Here is an 18,619-nt window from a genome sequence, read left to right on the forward strand (position 1 = left end):
ACTCCGCGCAGGGAGGAGCGCTCCGGTCGATACCGCGTGTTGTGGCGGGCGCTAGCTCGTCACGTCACGCTGCACGTATACGGCGTCACGCTGCGGCACGGCGGCACGGTGCGGTACGGCGTCACGGTCGTCACCCGGCACCCTGTCACGCGGGGCGTACTATCCGCGTCACCAGCGGCCGACTGTTCAGAGGGGACCATCGGCCCAGCGGCCAGAACCGGAGCTATCCGGGAGGCCGAGCGGCCACGGCATATCGCCTCACCTCAACTGGCCAGCCATACGCCAAAAACAAGCGGGCACTGTTTGTTCAGCTGTCCGCCGCTGGAGCCGTACACTGGCCGGCGGGGCGCCCGACTCAGGCACTGCTGCTTTTGCACGGGCATATAATGGGGGTTATTACCGTGGTGTGACACACGGCTGGCCCGCGCCAAACGCCACACAAACAGCGTGCACCAGCGCGGTGGAAGGTGCGTCAGTCCTACACAGGACGCCCATGACACGGTCCTCTCCCAGGACGAGCCCGCCCCCTGCACACTGCAGACACAGAGGAGGGACCTCTGCCCGCGCCGCCCGCTCAGCGACCTGCCACGGTAACCGCCGCCGGCCGAGAACGGTGGATGTGGATGCTTAGCCAGAGACGCCGCGATTGGACAGAGACAGGGGATTCCCAGTATCACTAGTCGTTCCATATGGTCCCGGTCAGTTTCAGGGGTCAGTCAGAGAGCCGTTACAGGGCTGAGCGGAGCAGCCGAGCAGGTCGACACACCGCTCATCAGTCATCACACCGGCCGTCCGACCGTGGCCGATCACAGCCGGCCGGCCGTCCAGCTGACCGACCGACCGACACCGGCCGACCTACCGTCCGGCTGATCGACCACAGATCACACCGGCCGACCTATCGTCCGGCCGAGCGGCCAACCACAGCCCGTTACCGCCCGGCAGACAGCCCAACTTGGACAGAGAGCTCGGCTGAATTAACAAACTCCGCGGTGACAGCGGTAAAACTACACCGCTGCACGGGGAACTCGAACCATTCGGGTCCCGATTCCCAGATCCAGCTGGAGAACAGAGCCCAGAATAAACATGGCGTAACGCTGGCCTCATCTCTGAGACATCGCTACCTCGTCATGATGAAGTTCTGAACTGAAATGCTCGTCCCGCGGCTCAGTTGGTGGAGCGTTGGGCAGCCGGTAACTACTGAGAGCCCGGGTTCGAGTCACTCCAGCGCTCGATATAAGACTTCCGACGGATATTGTCTGCGGTTGGTGGGAGCGGCCGCAGACAGATGAACTCAGCGAGTCCCACGTCTGTCTGGACCCAGCTTCCATGTCGGGCTTCGTGGGCACGATAAACTTGGGCCTCTAAATTATTTATACAGCTTGAGCTTCACTTATTTATAAGACGATGGAGCTTTGGGAAATGGCAGCAGCTTCAAAAAGTGCTCGCCTGATTTTTGGTCCTGTGATGGCCACCAAATCCATGCAAGAGCGCTGGCCGCTGCACTGGTCGCTTGTGCCCCGCCCCCTCCCAGCTGGTCGCGTGCACCCTGTACCCTGCACCCCGCCCCTCCCAGGTGATCGCGTGCACCCCGTACCCTCGCAGCCCTGAGTCATCGCTGGGCGGACAGCTCCCTATCACTGCCGGGGAACCACGGCCAAAGATAACAGCCGACCGGCGCGGCCACCCGACAACCCCAGCCTTCCTGGAACGACGGCGACACGCCCACCCTGAGGCAGCCCCCCCCCCCCACCACCACCACCGGTACACTACCAAAGCGGAGGTGCTAAACTTACACACCTCAACTCGGTGCCAGGCCGGGCCTTAATCAGACGCGGCACTCCCATCCCAGCGCGGCCCACTGTCCCATCCTACCGCGGCCCACTGTCCCATCCTAACACTGCGGGCTTCCCATCCCACCGCGGCCCACTGTCCCACTGACGGCCGCGCAGGAGCCCTCTGCCCTGCGCCCGCCCGGGGTCACGGCAGGCGCATTCACCGTGGCAGCGAGCGGCCGTCGAGCGGTCCACCCCGCGCCACCCCGGGGTCCGATACGGGCCGGTACAGACACCGGCCGGGCCCACATTGTCCAATAACCGCGCGCCAGGCAGTTCCATCTGCTGAGTGTGCTGTGGGGCCGGGCGGGCTTCACTGCCGCCCACTGGGCGACCTTATTTCGGAGGGTGGCTGCTCGGGAGTCGACCACAATCGAGTCACCAGTGGTACCGGCAGCCGTCTCCGCCAGCGCAGTAGCAAGTGTCGGCTGACGAGCCCGCTCGAGCCAAATCATAAAATACGGCCCGTGCACAAACAATAACTCCGTTCTTCATTGGTGGATACGTGAAGTAAATACAATATATCATGCACACCCTCATTGGTTGAAAGGCAAAGCGGCCTAGACACAAGACACAGCTCACTTGTGTTCCCTGAGTTCTGTCCCGAGTAGGGCAGCGGCTGCGCACACGCCGCGGTCGGCCCCGCCCCACCGACACTGACCTTGTACCTGTCGATGTTGCAGCCGTAGTCGCCGATCTTGAGCGTGCAGTTGCTCATGACGCGACAGCTGCGCGCCGCCAGATCACTGCGAACAGGTCAGGGCAGGTCAGCTCAGATTAGGTCAGCCTCAACTCAATCGCCAAAAAAGTATATGTGCAGTGAATATAATATAACGTCACCAGAACGGCACAATATTTGGAACTGCAGACGAGATGGACTTATTCAGAGCAGCAACTCATTGACGTAGGACTACCTCCTCTGGACGTAGACCGCAGAATGGACAGACGCATTCAGAATGGACAGACATACGTATTCTCTCACCTGTGTCTGTAGTGTCTGTGAGTGTAGTGTCGGGATGTAGTGTCTGGGTGTAGTGCATGTGAGTGTAGTGTCTGAGTGTAGGGTTTGGGTGGTCTACATCATCCCCACCTGATCATGCGTGTAGCCTGTGAGTGTAGTCAGTAGTTCACCCCTCACCTGTGCGTGTAGTGTATGTGAGTGTAGTTTACCCCCCACCTGTGTGTGTAGTGGATGTGAGCGTAGTGTACCCTCACCTGTGTTTGTAGTGTAGTCGTGCAGTGCAGGTGCTGCAGGCCCCGCGGTAGGTACTGGTAGTGTATGGTAGTGACCTGTGTGTGTAGTGTCTGTGCGTGTAGTGTCTCTGGGTATAGTTCACCCCTCACCTGTGCGTGTAGTGTCTGTCGTGCAGGTGCTGCAGGCCCCGCGGTAAGTACTGGCAGTGTATGGTAGTCACCTGTGTATAGTGTCTGTGTGTGTAGTGCACCCCCCACCTGTGCGTGTAGTGGATGCCGTGCAGGTGCTGCAGGCCCCGCGGTGAGTGCAGTGTACCCTAACACCCTCACCTGTGCGTGTAGTGGATGTCGTGCAGGTGCTGCAGGCCGGCCGCCGCGTCCATGGCCATCTTATTCAGCGCCATCGTGTTCAGCAGCTGCTGTCGCTCGGCCGGCGAGCGGCGCTGCAGAAACTCCTTGGCGTCCCCCTGCCGACCGACGGGGTTAGGTCAGGGGTCAACCGGGTGAGGTCACAGGTCAACCGGGTGAGGTCACAGGTCGACGGGGTGAGGTCACAGGTCGACCGGGTGAGGTCACCCGTCAACCGGCTGAGGTCATAGGTCGGCTGATGGCAGAGCTGAACACGACTAGGCCGAGGTGAGTTCGTTGGACAGCACCAGGCGGCAGCGGACAAAGCCACGGCGAGGGAGGGAGAAAAGGACGGCCCACCACCAGCAGCTGAGCCCGCTGAGGGGCTGTATGCCTCTGGGTGAACTGTGAAATGGCACAGTGTCGATGCAAATTTTGAAATTGTCACGGTGAAACAGTGACAGACGCGGAATCGGTGGTCCCTGAGACATTGATCCATGGTATTAAAGACAATCTTTCAGGAAACCTGGATGACTATAACAAGGGATTACTCTGACATCTATGCCCACTAATAGCCTACATTTATCATCTATCATATCATGTAGATGCCTAAAGGTTATCCCATCAGAAGCCGCTACCGACAGAGGTTATTGATAGATATTTTCTGGCATGTAGTTATTTCAGGACAGCTTTCAATGTGTCTAGCAGCGTACACTGGTGGGTAATTCTTCTAATGATTAATGAAAATATGGAAGTTCGCGGACGAGACGGGCACCCAGGAGCTGATCCGGGTGACCGGAGAGGTCCCGGGTTCGACTCCCGGTCGGTGCCGGTTTTTATTCACCACCCAGAGAGGTCCCGGGTTCGACTCCCGGCCGGCGCCGGCTTTACTTACCGCGCCGCAGCGCTCCAGGATGAGGAGGTACGGGTCGGCCTCCAGACAGCGGCCCAGCAGACGCAGCACGTTAGGGTGGTTGGCGTCCCGCAGGTAGGCCATCTGCCCGACAGTGGGGAATTAGAGGTCAGTGATCACATGTCCGACAGTGGGGCGTCAGATCACACCTGTCATACTGTATATCCGGCATATGTCATATGTCATACTGTATATCCGGCAGTAGGGGATCATGTCACAGCTGTCATATATCCGACAGTGGGCCGTCAGGTCACATCAGCTGTCACATATCAGACAGTGGGGTGTCGACAGCCGTCTACATATATATATATATGTAGATAGCTTAGATACTTGGGCGTCAGATCACAGCCGTCATATCGACATGTCGGACATTCGGGGCGCCAGATTACATCAGCCGTCATATCGATATGTCGGACATCGGGTCACATCGGCTGACAGCTCTGTCATATGTCGGACATTAGGGAGGCGGCGACATTAGCGGATGACATTCGGCGGCGCCGGCCCATATCGGAACGCGCCATGCATGCTATCTTATTCCGGTACCAGAGAGCTATTACGACGGCAGCCCGGTAACAGGTCAGCCATAGCGGTCACCAGCAGCGCAGATGACAGTAACGCTGAAAAACACGGCCGCAGCGCCGAGACAAATATTAAACTTATCGCCAAACGAATTGCCAATGCCATGCTATAACAAAACCAATTCAATCGTTTGGCACCACTCTGCGGCCTGTGATCTGTGGACGACGTTTCGGTGGGCGGCCACGAGCGCTGACGTGCGTTTCAGTGACGGACTCTAGGGCGTCACCACCGCAGACGTCATCGGCGTCCCCATACCTATAACTATTTCTACTGACCGGGCAAACAGATCGCACGGACCCAGGACTGGCGTACTGGCGTCCCGAGATAGTTCTACTGACCGGGCAAACAGACCGCACGGACCCAGGACTGGCGTACTGGCGTCCCGAGATAGTTCTACTGACCGGGCAAACAGACCGCACGAACCCAGGACTGGCGTACTGGCGTCCCGAGATAGTTCTACTGACCGGGCAAACAGACCGCACGGACCCAGGACTGGCGTACTCTGTCCGGCAGGCCGCACCAAACATCTTTGTAGGTACGCCAAACATCATCGGGCCCACATTTGGTACCATACAATATCCGACCCAAACGAAAAAAAACCGTCAGCTAGTGACGTCACCCAGCAGCGGCTGTGACCCACTGGTGACGTCACTCCCGGGCGGGTGTGACCGACTGGTGACGTCACTCCCGGGCGGGTGTGACCGACTGGTGACGTCACTCCCGGGCGGGTGTGACCGACTGGTGACGTCACTCCCGGGCGGCTGTGACCGACTGGTGACGTCACTCCCGGGCGGGTGTGACCGACTGGTGACGTCACTCACCTCGTGTAGAAAGTACATCTGTTCAGGCAGCGTGGCGCCGGCCCGGAGCGCCTTCACCACCACAGCCGTGCGCGGCTCGGCCGTCAGGTTACGGGCCTCCCCCAGCAGCGCCTGCGGGTCAGGTTAGGTCAGGTCAGTGCGCGGCTCGGCCGTCAGGTTACGGGCCTCCCCTAGCAGCGCCTGAGGGTCAGGTCAGGTCAGGTGAGACAGGGCGAGAGCGGGCAGCCGTCAGGTCATCGGCCGAGGGACGGTCAGGTCAGTCAGCACAAAAGGCTGTGTGCCACTGTGCAGAGCAGCATCCAATCAACATAGGACGGGTATTCAGTAACAGACTCGGTAACACAGGCACTGTGGGAAGGCGCATTTACCACTGTTTCCAGCATACCTACGTGAATAAAAATGTGACTGGTTTATACCCGAATGTCTGGTGTATCTGTGCCGGCTGCTACAGCATATGACTGGTTGCAGTACTCCGACAGTATCTATTTATATTCAATTCTGCCTGACAAAGACGGCTGGGGGGATCCGTGCTATCGTAAGTTATATCGGACGTGGCTGCGAAACTTCTCTCGGTACGAAACTTCTCTTGATCGGAAGAAAATCGGAGGGATGAAAAAGAAAGAGCGGCAAATCGGAGCTACGTTGTACGTAAGTTGTTTCGCAGCGTTTAAATGCCAGTTTTACTACGATTTAAATGCCAAGCAGATCAGCTGACCTCGTAGTACCATGTCGATAAGGTCGAATTCCCCATACGTCTATAGTGTAAAAGTGACCCTTATTGCAAATAGGCTGTCAGGGACATCTCCTCCTCTGTAAATTTGGAGGGATCATGTGTCGGCATTCCCATGTTCGTTTCTGAGTCCATCTGTTCCATTTGGAGCCCGTCAGTTGGCGTCAAGAGTTGGCGCAGCGAGCGCCCCGAAGACTGCGTCTGCGCACGAGGCTTCGCGATGGAGGAGTATTTTGACGAAATCGCCCTCGCTGCAGAAGAAATAGAGGGACTTGTTGAGAAAGAGGAGGCCGCAGTGTGCCGACGACTTTAAACTGTACGCCAACGCCAAGACCAAGGCAATCAGGGGGCGCTCAGATGATCGGGAGATTTCATTGATCAGGGACCCACCAGGTGACCAGGGAACCCTCTGATAACCAGGGGTCCTTCCAGTAACCAGGGACTCCTTCAATAACCAGGGGCCCCTCAGTAAACGTGGGCCACTCAGGTTACTGCAAGAGACAGGAGTCCCTTATAACCAGGGACCGGCAAGGTCTCTCAGGTCCGTTTTTGACAAAGCTGTTATTGACGTCATATGCGAGCCCTTTGCCACCAGCAGAGGGCCCTTTCAAGCCTTTTTAGGGCCGTTTAACGTCTCTTGAGTTTCCTTTGAGGCTAAGGGCCTCTTCAGCAGCCGAGGGGTCTTTGAGGCCTTTTTGAGGGCCTCTTAACGTCAGCTGAGGACCGTTGGACGCCATCTGAGGACCGTTTGGTGCCTTCTGATGGCCAGTAGATGCCAACTGAGGGCTCTCTGACACCAGCTGAGGGCACGCTGACACCAACTGGGGGCCTCCTGACACCAGCTAAGGGCGCTTTTATATTTGACACGAGCTCAGGGCCCTTTGACGCCCTCTGAGACCTTCTGAGGTCCGTTTGACGCCAGCAGAGGACCCTTTGGGGTCATATGAGGGCCCTTTGCTGCCTTCTAAGCGGCCTTTGAGGCTTTTTGAGGGCCGCTTGACGCCACCTGAGGACCGTTGCGGTTGGACTCCAGTTACGGACCGTTTGCGGCCTTCTGATGGCCATTTTACGCCAACTGAGGGCCCTCTGACACTAGGTGGGGGCCCTCTGACACCAGATAAGGGCCCTTTAAGGCCTTCTGAAGTCCGGTTAACGCTAGCGGAGGGCCTTTTGAGGCCAAATGAGGGCCCTTTGAGACCTTATAAGGGCTCCTTGAGACTTTTGAGGGCCGCGTGACGGCATCTGAGGACCGTTGTACTCCAGCTGACGACCGTTTGAGGCCTTCAGATGGACTTTTGGCGCCAGCTGAGGAGGGCTCACTGACACCAGCTGGGGGCCCTCTGACACAAGCTAAGGACTCTTTAAGGCCTTCGGAGGGTCGTTTGACGCGAGCTCAGGGCCCTCTGACGCAGGTTTAGGGCCCTTTGACGCCCTTTAAGGTCTTCTGAGGTAGGTTTAACGTTGGCTGAGAGCCCTTTGAACCCATCTGAGGGCCCTTTGAGGCCATCTTGTGGCCCTTCATTTGGCCATCTGAGGGCCATTTGACGCTAACCGAGGGCCCTTCGAGACCATCTGAGGACCCGGTGACCCCATCTATGGGCCCTTTGAGGTCTTTTGAGGGCCATTGAAATTTCACCACAATACCCCTGGCTGCGCTACTGGGCATTTATGGACTCGTATGGGCCTGCTGGGGAACGAGATGGGCCCTCCCGGTCTTTTCAATCATTATTTCAGTTCATTTTACATTGTTTTCGGCGGTCTAAAGATTAGGGGCCCCAACTCGAATGGGGGGAGGCCCGTGTGCCCTCTCCTGTGTGCGGCCTTGCCGACACTACACCGCTTCCCCTCCCTCCGCCATAAACGCACCGCTGCACTGTTAGGCGCCCACAAATACGGACCGGCGCCGCAACCGGCTCCCCCGCGGCCTGCCTCGCGTTGACATAGCCCTTCCCGAACACCAGTGTAACCCCCACGCGGCCTAGGTATCGCCGCGCCCACCTGTCCGCGGCGCGGCCTCTGATGGCGTATCGGATCATTGATGGTGCGATACATGTTTTGGTCAGATTTTCGCAATTAACGCGAAAAATTGCCCAAAACACTTTTTAAATTTCAAAATTGAAAAAAGTGATTACAAAAATGACGTGAAAGTGACCGTTTTCAACGTGTAAATTTAAAACGCTCTAGCGCAGCCATTTTTGAAGAAATCGACTTCAAATTTTGCACACGTGTTCATCAACCATATTTGTTTAACATATATTTCGGTTTTGTGAAAATTTTGAAAATTTCTTATATTTTTCTCTTGAGAAAGAGGTAAAGCTTCACTACGATCGGCCTTCCGATCGACCGAGAAGATTCGTAAAGTTAGATCGTATCTTCACCATTTGCGATACAACTTGCGTATCTACTTAGCCTACGATGTGATGGATCCCTCCAATATCTGTTCCGATTCAACTTACGTTTGATCGCAACTGCGAGGTGCCTTGCGATCACATGGATCCCCCCAGCCGAAAATGATAATTCCAGCACAGCTGCTGAGGACACGTCTAAGGGCAAATTCGACAAAGCTACTACGTGGGCCCTACCTGTCCGAACCAGCCGGTACCCAGCTCCTGCTGGTACATTACCTGTCCGAACCATCCGGTGCCCAGCTCCTGCTGGTACATTACCTGTCCGAACCATCCGGTGCCCAGCTCCTGCTGGTACATTACCTGTCCGGACTATCAGTGCCCAGCTCCTGCTGGTACATTACCTGTCCGAACCATCCGGTACCCAGCTCCTGCTGGTACAATACCTGTCCGAACCATCCGGTGCCCAGCTCCTGCTGGTACATTACCTGTCCGAACCATCCGGTACCCAGCTCCTGCTGGTACATTACCTGTCCGAACCATCCGGTACCCAGCTCCTGCTGGTACATTACCTGTCCGAACCATCCGGTGCCCAGCTCCTGCTGGTACATTACCTGTCCCAGCCGGTACCCAGCTCCTGCTGGTACATTACCTGTCCGAACCATCCGGTACCCAGCTCCTGCTGGTACATTACCTGTCCGAACCATCCGGTGCCCAGCTCCTGCTGGTACATTACCTGTCCCAGCCGGTACCCAGCTCCTGCTGGTACATTACCTGTCCGAACCATCCGGTGCCCAGCTCCTGCTGGTACTTTACGTGTCCGAACCATCCGGTGCCCAGCTCCTGCTGGTACATTACCTGTCCGGACTATCAGTGCCCAGCTCCTGCTGGTACATTACCTGTCCGAACCATCCGGTGCCCAGCTCCTGCTGGTACATTACCTGTCCGGACCAGCCGGTGCCCAGCTCCTGCTGGTACTTTACCTGTCCGAACCAGCCGGTGCCCAGCTCCTGCTGGTACTTGAGCTGCTGTCTGGGGAAGTTCCGATGGGGATCGTCTGCAAAAGAAGACCGCACACTGTCAGTCACGGCACGTCGTCACTGAACTAAACAGGCCAGCCGAAATAGCCCAGCCTGTTTACTGCCCGCCCCGGCACCACGATCTACAGGGTGCGCCATAAAGATTTACCCATCACAAACTTGTTCGCCAAAACTTTATTTTTAGACATAGAGGTCCGAAAATTGCGCATGCGCGAGGCAAACACGTGACTTTTATGTAAAACAAATTATTTTTTAGGTGAATGACACAGTTTATGCACCATGACCCGGACAAGCAGACGTGACAAAATCGTTGCACTAAAAAATGCCGGCTTCACTGACCGGGCCGTTGCAAAAGAGGTCGGTGCGTGCCGTAAAACCATTTACAATGTAATGAAACGGTACAATGAGAATGGCACAACATCTGACAGACCAATTCCAGGCAGAAAACGATCTGTACTAACTTCAAGTGTCACCGAGGCCGTAAAGAAGAGAATAGCCAGAAATCCAAGGAGGAGTTTGAGGGAGATGTCAAAAGAGATGCATATCTCAAAAACGTCTTTGAGGAGACTCGTGAAAGGGAGGCTAAGAATGAAGGCCTACAAGATGTCAAAGCGGCACACGATTTCAGAAAGTTCCAAGAAAAAGCGACTGAGCAGGGCAACAACAATGTTGGAAGAGATGAAGTCCGCCGGTCAAAAGGCCTTTATCTGGTCCGATGAGAAGATTTTCAACGTAGAGTCAGTATCCAACAACCAAAACGACCGGGTATACGCCAAGAGTACCGAGGACATACCTGCAACAAAAAAGTATCATTTTCGAAGACAGAAACCAGAAAGCATGATGGTTTGGGCTGCTGTTGGCTCTGACGGCTCCAAATCTCCTCTGGTCTTCGTGGAACCTGGAGTCAAAGTCAACAGCGCCATCTACGTGCAGATGCTGGAGAGGGAAGTGCTCCCTTGGCTGAAGGAGAGGTACGGCGACCAGTATGTCTTCACTCAAGACGGTGCGCCGGCCCACACAGCGGCCAACACCCAGAGCTGGTGCCGGCAGAACATGAGCGCGTTCTGGTCCAAGGACTGTTGGCCTCCGTCCAGCCCAGACCTGAACCCCATGGACTTTTCCATCTGGTCTATCTTAGAGAGCCAGGCTTGCCACGTCCCCCACAGCAGCTTGGTCGACCTGCGACGCGACCTCCTCAGAGCGTGGAGGGGGATCAGCGAGGAGACCGTGCGGCGGACGTGCGCTGAAGTGCCCTCGCGTCTCAGACGTGTGATCAAGGCAAAAGGCGAACACATCTGAAATCGGCCAGACTAGCCTGTTCGGAGATAGTCTCGTGACTTGTGTGCAAGAAATAGCTTACCTATGTCAACTCGTTTGGAAATACAGTGCATTTTTCGATGGGTAAATCTTTATGGCGCACCCTGTAGTCTTATAAACGGCCGGGAATCACATGACCCTGATGGCTAATTCTAGGCTGAATTTACAGCGGAGCTATCGAGTAAAGTTTGGAACCTCCGGTAACTCCACTGAAGTTTTCGGAAGTGCAGTTCGATTCTCACAAGCAGAATGGAAGCAGGACAAATGACAATGAAAGGTGAGTTAGCGAAGAGAGAACTTCACGGAAAGCCAGCCAGCTATACCACGCAGTCGATAATTGACCGTAACGGTTCAAAACCTCCCTACACTTCCTTAGCATCAATCAAGAACATACCATCGCACTATGGTTGGAAACGGCCTCACGGATGGCCGTGGGCAATTTCGGAATATATGTATATTTGGGGTGTCATTCTGTTGGAAATTGATGAAATGTTTTGAATTGGGCAGAAAAAATTATTTAGTTGCGCATTTAGTTTCCATTATTGTACGTGGAATCGGGAGTTTCTGATAGTGGCTTTTTTGGTGCGCCGTCAAAGGTTTAAACAACCACGCTGGTGGTAGCATGTGGAGTACCTCCATGACGTTGTAAAACTGGATTATTATGTATCAAAATAATCCTTGTTATGTTGGCTATCGAGTGGAGTGACTCTTTTTCCCATGCGTGTTCAAAATCAGGAACGGCATTGCATTCTGTTTGCAGTGTCACCATAGCAATATTTGCAAAATTACGTTTATGTTTCATTGGACATACAAAAAGTTCTCCATCGACCTCCATTGAGCTTTTTGGCAGAATAAATCTCTGTTCAATTCTGCGTAAGGGGAACGTAAAAGCAGACTGCGCACTTGTGCGCAAAATCGTCCGTGAAGCTTCATCTCCCGAGGCGTACCTACCCGTCGCTTCGTTAGCACCAGGTCGGCTCGTCAGTTTTGCAATCGCTTATCCTTATAAATGATGGTAAGAAGCAGGGTTGCGGAGTCGTGGTGGCGCCAAATCCGACTCCGACTACGACTCCGACTCCTGACTCGTTGCCATGACTCCGGCCGACTCTGTCTCCGACTCCGGACCCCTGCCAGTGTTTCGGAGTCGTGATGGAGCTGTTCCGATTCGGACCGACTCCGACTTCCACTGCGGGCTCCTGACCGACCCCGACTCCGACTCCGACTCCTGGCTCGTTGCCACGACTCTGGGCGACTCTGACTCCGACTCCGACTCTGACTCCGACTCTGACTTCGACTCCGCACCCCTCGTAAGAAGTAACTGCTCGCCCCTGCACCTGGAGTATGGATATCGTGCAAACGTGTATGGATATCCTGGAGTATGGATATGGATATCCACCGACAGAGCAGACATACAGACATGCTGTAAACGCCATTACACTGCCAATACCATGGCAAATCAAATGGCTATCTATGGTTTTTGATCATCGTTCTACATTTTCCAAAATCTTGAACTGAATGTTGGCAATTTCTCGTGACTACTTCACGACCATGACGCATGCATTTCTGAAATTGATCTTTTTTCAACCAGCCACGTACTCTTATGATATAATGAATGTCACCATCGTGTTCTACGCCCAAAAGTACCCATAAAACATGTGTCATGCATGGGCTGCGAATAGGTACCAGTTTTAATTTTCGGGGTTATGTGCTTACCTGATTGACCTGACTTTGACCCTGGCCAGTGGCCTATGTTTGACTGACCCCTACATTGATCTGACACTCTTTTAGCACTTATATGAAGGGTTGTGACAGTTGTGACAGTTGTGACAGATTGTTTAGGACCAACTGATGACTGAATTTATTTAGGACCAACTGATGACGATATAATCGAAACGCGAAACGCGAGGCACCGATTGCGAGGTTCTAAAGTCCATGCTACTGAAAGCCCGATTTCAAGTATTTGACCTGACCTTGACCCGACCTGTGACCTCGAAAACCAGCTTTAAAGTATTCATGTGAATCGTCTCGTCGCGTTCTTCTTTCGTTTGCCGCGCCTCGTGCGTTTCGCTGCGCCTATTTGTTCGCGAGTTATCGGCTGGGGGCGTTGAACGCCCCCCCCCCGGCAAACGGCGGATGGGGAAATACCCCAGCAACTGCCGGGTTAATATGACGCATGTTTTGTCATTTGATCGTCATTTTATTTCTTACTTTTTTGCCCAATCTAAAAAAATCATAAATACTCTTTCTCCAAATTTTTGACCCTTTATGACCAATAGTAAGACACTGTGCGTCACTACGTTGATATTTCTCGCCCTAAAGCATAACAACAATATCCATTCAGTAATAGCAGTATTCAAAACATATTCAAAATGCCTCGCAATATCGATAACATAACGAAAGACATAGGCGACTTATAACATACTTGCAATGATGACGTCACACACGCGTGACGTGACGTGACCTCGTCATTTCTGAGTTACTGTATGATGCACGAAAGACACTGGTATACCTATGCAAAGTTTCATCGCAGTCGGTCTACGCATTAACAAGTTATGCGCAAAACATTTTTTCGCGTTGACCCCCGGCCATCCGTGAGGCCGTTTCCAACCATAGTGCATCGGCGGGACAATAACCTATCAAGTTTGATGTTTGCGGATTTTTTCCTCAATGCAGCCCGCTGCTCTAGCCGCAGTGGTTTACGTCCCACACCGAGGCTGTCACTGCCCGGCGCCCCGGTCCGTCGGTGACTCCTCATTACCTGGTCAGTGGTGTCAGTCACACGGGCCGCAGGGGGGGGGGGGAGGAGGGGGAGGGTGCCGCTCAGTGACCTGGGCCACAGAGCGCACAGAGACACGGCAATGCGGCCCCCAGAGACGCGAGGAGACACTGCCCTAGTTCCTCGCCTTCAATACTCGATAGTACGGACACGAGTCTGTGTCCGCTCGCACCGCCCGGACTTTCAGGATGCCGTTCAGTCACCCAGTGGTGAGCTGAGCCCGTCAGGTCGGCACGTCCACAGCGGATGTGGATGTGCCGATTAGAGAGCTACTCCCGCTGGGTAGCTCTCCAATCCTCTCCATCCCACCCTTCTCCCGCTGGGTAGCTCTAGGTACACCCTGTCCGTTCCAGATCGCCTCATTCATACTTCGCTGCAGTTCCTCACATTCAATCAGCAGCGGCGCAGCACCAGCCATGGGATTAGAGTGCAGCAGCGGGCTGCGCGGGACAGTGTCGACCTGCCGGGCAGCATGTAGCGACTGGCCGGGCTGCAGCGGGGCCGCGGGGAAGGAATGCGCCGCACCGCGCGCCGCTCCAGGAAACTCAACGCAAGCAGCGCGCGGCCGGCCAGCGGCGACCGTCGGGCCAGCGGCGACTGTCAGCTCAGCTGGGGCCGTCGGCCCAGGTATGACCGTCAGCCCAGCTCTGACCATCAGCCCAGGTATGACCGTCAGCCCGGGTATGGCCGTCAGCCGGCCGCGGAATGATCGGATTTACAACAATTTTGAGATACCTTTGTTTTGAAATGAGAGCAGTTTAAAAGAGCTCCCTTGACCTGTCTTTCCGTTCGTCTGTCATTGACATGATGGGATGGTTTTCGCTTAAACTTTTGCTCGTCATTCTGGACAGCATGGCACTATTCATTTCGGCGTTATAGGACCATTCGACATAACGTGAACAGCTGCAACTGTCTCCGTAGATCAAAACAAACACGGGAAAACAGACGGGACACGACGCCGGAGTGGCGCCTCTCCAAACAGCACCTGACCCCAAATATCCGAGCGGTCGACTCGGGCAGCAGCCACGACACCGGGCTGGGCCCGGGAACTGCACTCATTACTCATAGTACCCAGAGCCGTACACAAAAATACACCGCACCGCGCATCACATCACACACAGAGGAGAGCCGCCACTGTGCCGGCGGCTGCGTCCACCCGCCCACGGGGTTACCGTCACCGGTGGAGGCGTGACATCACCGGGGCTCGGGCGGCGTCAGCCGCCGCCGCCCCGGAGGTCGGCACGCCAGGAGCGGCGCACCAACAGCCCACGCCACGCCGGGCACGGCGGCAGCACCACGGAACACAGGCCCGGATACGGCGCCAAAACTGCCCATCAACACTTGTCACGAAAGCCCCTTCTTTCATCCACTCTGCTAACGAGTTCTGAGCGACCTCTCGCTGCCGACTATCGAATCCATCAGTCTTCCTCCCGAGTACCTCAGACAGCCGGTAGCACAAGGTCGGCGCTGTAAGGTCAGGGAGCCTTCCGATATTATTCTCTGGATGACGCTGCCCGTGACGAGGCATCTATCAGGAGCGCCGCGAGGTATTCTCGGCTGCAGGCGAGTCTGTACTGGCAGCCCGAAGTCGTGCCCGGCGCCGGCTCAATAAACTCCCGGCCCGCGCGACAGCCAACTCCCGTCCTGCTCACTGCTGCGTCTGATACTGGTCTCAGGTCCAGCTAGCCTGACTGTTTCGTGTGCCGACGGAGGCACAGCTTTAGCCGACCCGTCCGAACCATCACCGGGCGCCCGTTACTAGACGATACTGACGCTCTGAGGAGCACACACCTCGGCGGAGGGCGACAGTTTACCACGCTACCGGACAGCTGGTCTGTCTCAGACCTGATCTGTCTCTCACCTAACTATGCTCCTCTCGGCGGTGATACCGGTGGACCGAGCCGTGGCCGGGCCGCCAGCCACTCTCCCCCGTGTCAGGGGTCAGGTCAGGGGGTCCCGATGGAGCTCACTCCGCTCCGGTTTAGCCGCCCCGGCCCACTGATACCCATCTGGGCACCCCGCTCACAATGGCCGCGCTGCGCCGGCCTCCACTGCGACCGCCGTGGCGTGGCCCCACAATGGGCAGAGGAGCCCGCCAGGAATCCGGGCGCCGCGCCGTGTGGGACCGACCAGGGGAGGTTCGGCGCGCGCTGGGCGACGGCTTAGAGCGACACTTAAAAAAAGCAGCTCGAATGTTTGAATGGACGAATTGACAGAGCCGGAGCACAAGCTAAGCAGAGCTTGTTGCGTGGGCGAAGTGCCTCCTGCTGCTCGCTGCTCACTGCTTCCGAAATGCTCACCGGGCAAGAAAGGTGCCATGCAAGACCTGCACGGCACCTGTACGGGTCGCCGAAGGTCGACTCCTGAGGACTGCTCAATGTGGGGTTGCGTCGCTGATCACTCCCCAGCCTCTCCCAGTTGACTCTGATTGGTCCAGCTCCAGCGGTCAGGCTCGGCAGAGCAGCAGGACATCATGGACCATGGACAATGGACATGCATAGCGCCAGCAGCCCGGGTTCCATCACTCGGAGTCATGCGCTGGCGATAGCTCCACCAGCGGCAGCGGGTCGCTCACCAAACTGCGCACAACGCCCCCCTCTCCCATCAGCTGACTCATCGCATACCTCCGGCCGCGGGAGGGGGGGGGGGCGGCCTTGCCGAGGCCATCAGCCCCAATCGATGGAGACGCGCCGCAGTGAGTCCCGTGCAGCGCTCACCGTGAAAACGCGCACCGCTGGGCACGGGTGAGGGCGGGGTTCAGCGTGACCTCCAGCAGTGAAGACGCGCGGCACAGTGAGCCGTGGTGACCGGCCGGCCTCGCGACATTCCACCACACAGCAGGCGAACAGGGCAGCTCCAGTCCGGGCAAATAGCACAGAGAACCTTCAGCCCGGGACAGACGTTATGATAAAACTACCACTGAAATAATGGCCACAGTCCGGAACGGCTCTGGCCACTGTGCATCGCTTCACCAGACCTCGGCCTCCGGACCGCGTGCCACCGACTCCGGGACCCGTACCTACCACTGCTCAACGGCCTGGACCCACGGGCTCCGTGCCATAAGAACGGTCTCCGGGACCTGTGCTACCAACAACTCGGCCCCCTGATTCAGTGCAAGTCACTGCAACTAGTCACTACGGTCCGTGACTACTGAAAAGACATCATCCTTCTTGCCCCTGGCGGCATTCAAGTCTCGGTCTTTGTCGCTCTAACACTTCCCTTTTGAGTTTCCCACGGAGCGGTGATTTCAGTACACACGAGGCGCCGAGCTGCCGCCGCCCGGGTGACGGTCGCGGCGGCGGAGCCGTGTCGGGAAGCCACACACGGCCGCCGGCCGGCCCGGCACCGGCCTCTGTCGGTCAGCGGGTCACTGCCACCGCCGCCGGACAGCACAGCCGACAGGACAGGACAGCAGAGAGGCTCGGCACCGGTCTCTGTCGGTCGACGGGCCGCTGCCAACGCCGCCGACAGGACAGCAGAGCCGAGAGGACAGCAGAGCCGACAGCACATCGGACCGGCCTTTGTTGGTCGACGGGCCGCTGCCAACGCCACCGACAGAACAGCTGACAGGACAGCAGAGCGGACAGGACAGCGGACCGGACACAGGTTACCCTCGGACACCACTAGCAGGCCACAGACACCGCCTGCGCGCCGCGCTCGCCTCCCTAAATGGCGCCTGCCCGGCTATCGCCGCCGCCATCGCCCCGCCGTCAGACGTGCCGGGAGCACAGAGTGCACCGTGCACCGTGCAATATGCACTGAGCACTGAGCAGTAAGAGCTATGAGGCAGCGGCGGCCCGGTTCAGGGCAGCCCGGCCCTTCTCAGACTCCTGGCAGAGGCCACTGACTGAGCCGGGTCCCAGTGTCGCGGCGGGGAAGTGACCGGTCGGAAGATATACATCGTATGCGGCCGGGCAGTGACCGGTCGGAAGGTATACATCGTATGCGGCGGGGCAATGACCGGTCGGAAGGTATACATCGTATGCGGCCGGGCAGTGACCGGTCGGAAGGTATACATCGTATGCGGCGGGGCAATGACCGGTCGGAAGGTATACATCGTATGCGGCCGGCCAGTGACGGGTAGGAAGGTATACATCGTATGCGGCCGGGCAGTGACCGGTAGGATGTGGATATGGTGATGACCCAGTCACTGGTATTCCAGCGGTCACACGTATACCGGACCATCTCCGAATGATGCCAGCCATGGTACACTCGGGGGCAGATTGATGTTCTACAACTCTTTATCCACCGGGTTCCTATGGCTCAGCATTGGCAGCAGCCGCCTGGTACCGGTAGACTGTGCCGCTTCACTTACTTGTCAAGCGGCACAGCCTACCCACCCGTATGACACCGGTCTGGGTCGGTGGCTGGAAGGTGATGTGGGCCGCCTGTGACGTCAGCGCAGCGGTGAGGGCCGAGCCCGGAGGCATGGCTCGGGTCGGCGCGGCGCGGCTGGCGAGGGCTGGGGAGTGGGGAGTGAGGTGGGGTGGGAGTACGGACATCGCGCGGCTGAGCGAGTGTAGTTAACTTTCGCGTCTCAAGGCGCCAATTATTCTACCTAACAATTGTGCTAAAGCAGTTGTTAAAATGTCCTATCCCCAAGACAGCGCCTATCATCATACTTGCAATGCACATTACGACACACTTAAGCGTGGCAATGGGACAGCCGATAGAACTTATGTCACTCGTGCATCGAGGTGCGGAGCTATATTTTGTATAACATA

General features: G+C 56.5%; 1 protein-coding gene across 1 annotated transcript in view; it reads right to left on the bottom strand.

The window, feature by feature from the left end:
- Positions 1-18,619, bottom strand: part of LOC122391928 (serine/threonine-protein kinase LMTK1-like) — a 62,492-nt gene that overhangs the window by 18,162 nt on the left and 25,711 nt on the right. The window contains exons 4-8 of the mRNA XM_043386269.1: positions 9,746-9,819; positions 5,688-5,798; positions 4,270-4,371; positions 3,357-3,493; positions 2,494-2,578 (exon numbers count right to left, since the gene is read on the bottom strand). Coding sequence (XP_043242204.1) covers positions 2,494-2,578; positions 3,357-3,493; positions 4,270-4,371; positions 5,688-5,798; positions 9,746-9,819 — 509 coding nt within the window. The remainder of the gene's footprint in view (positions 1-2,493; positions 2,579-3,356; positions 3,494-4,269; positions 4,372-5,687; positions 5,799-9,745; positions 9,820-18,619) is intronic.

This window comes from Amphibalanus amphitrite, unplaced genomic scaffold (assembly GCF_019059575.1).
Source record: "Amphibalanus amphitrite isolate SeventyFive unplaced genomic scaffold, NRLGWU_Aamphi_draft 000462F_arrow, whole genome shotgun sequence".
Taxonomy (NCBI): domain Eukaryota; kingdom Metazoa; phylum Arthropoda; class Thecostraca; order Balanomorpha; family Balanidae; genus Amphibalanus; species Amphibalanus amphitrite.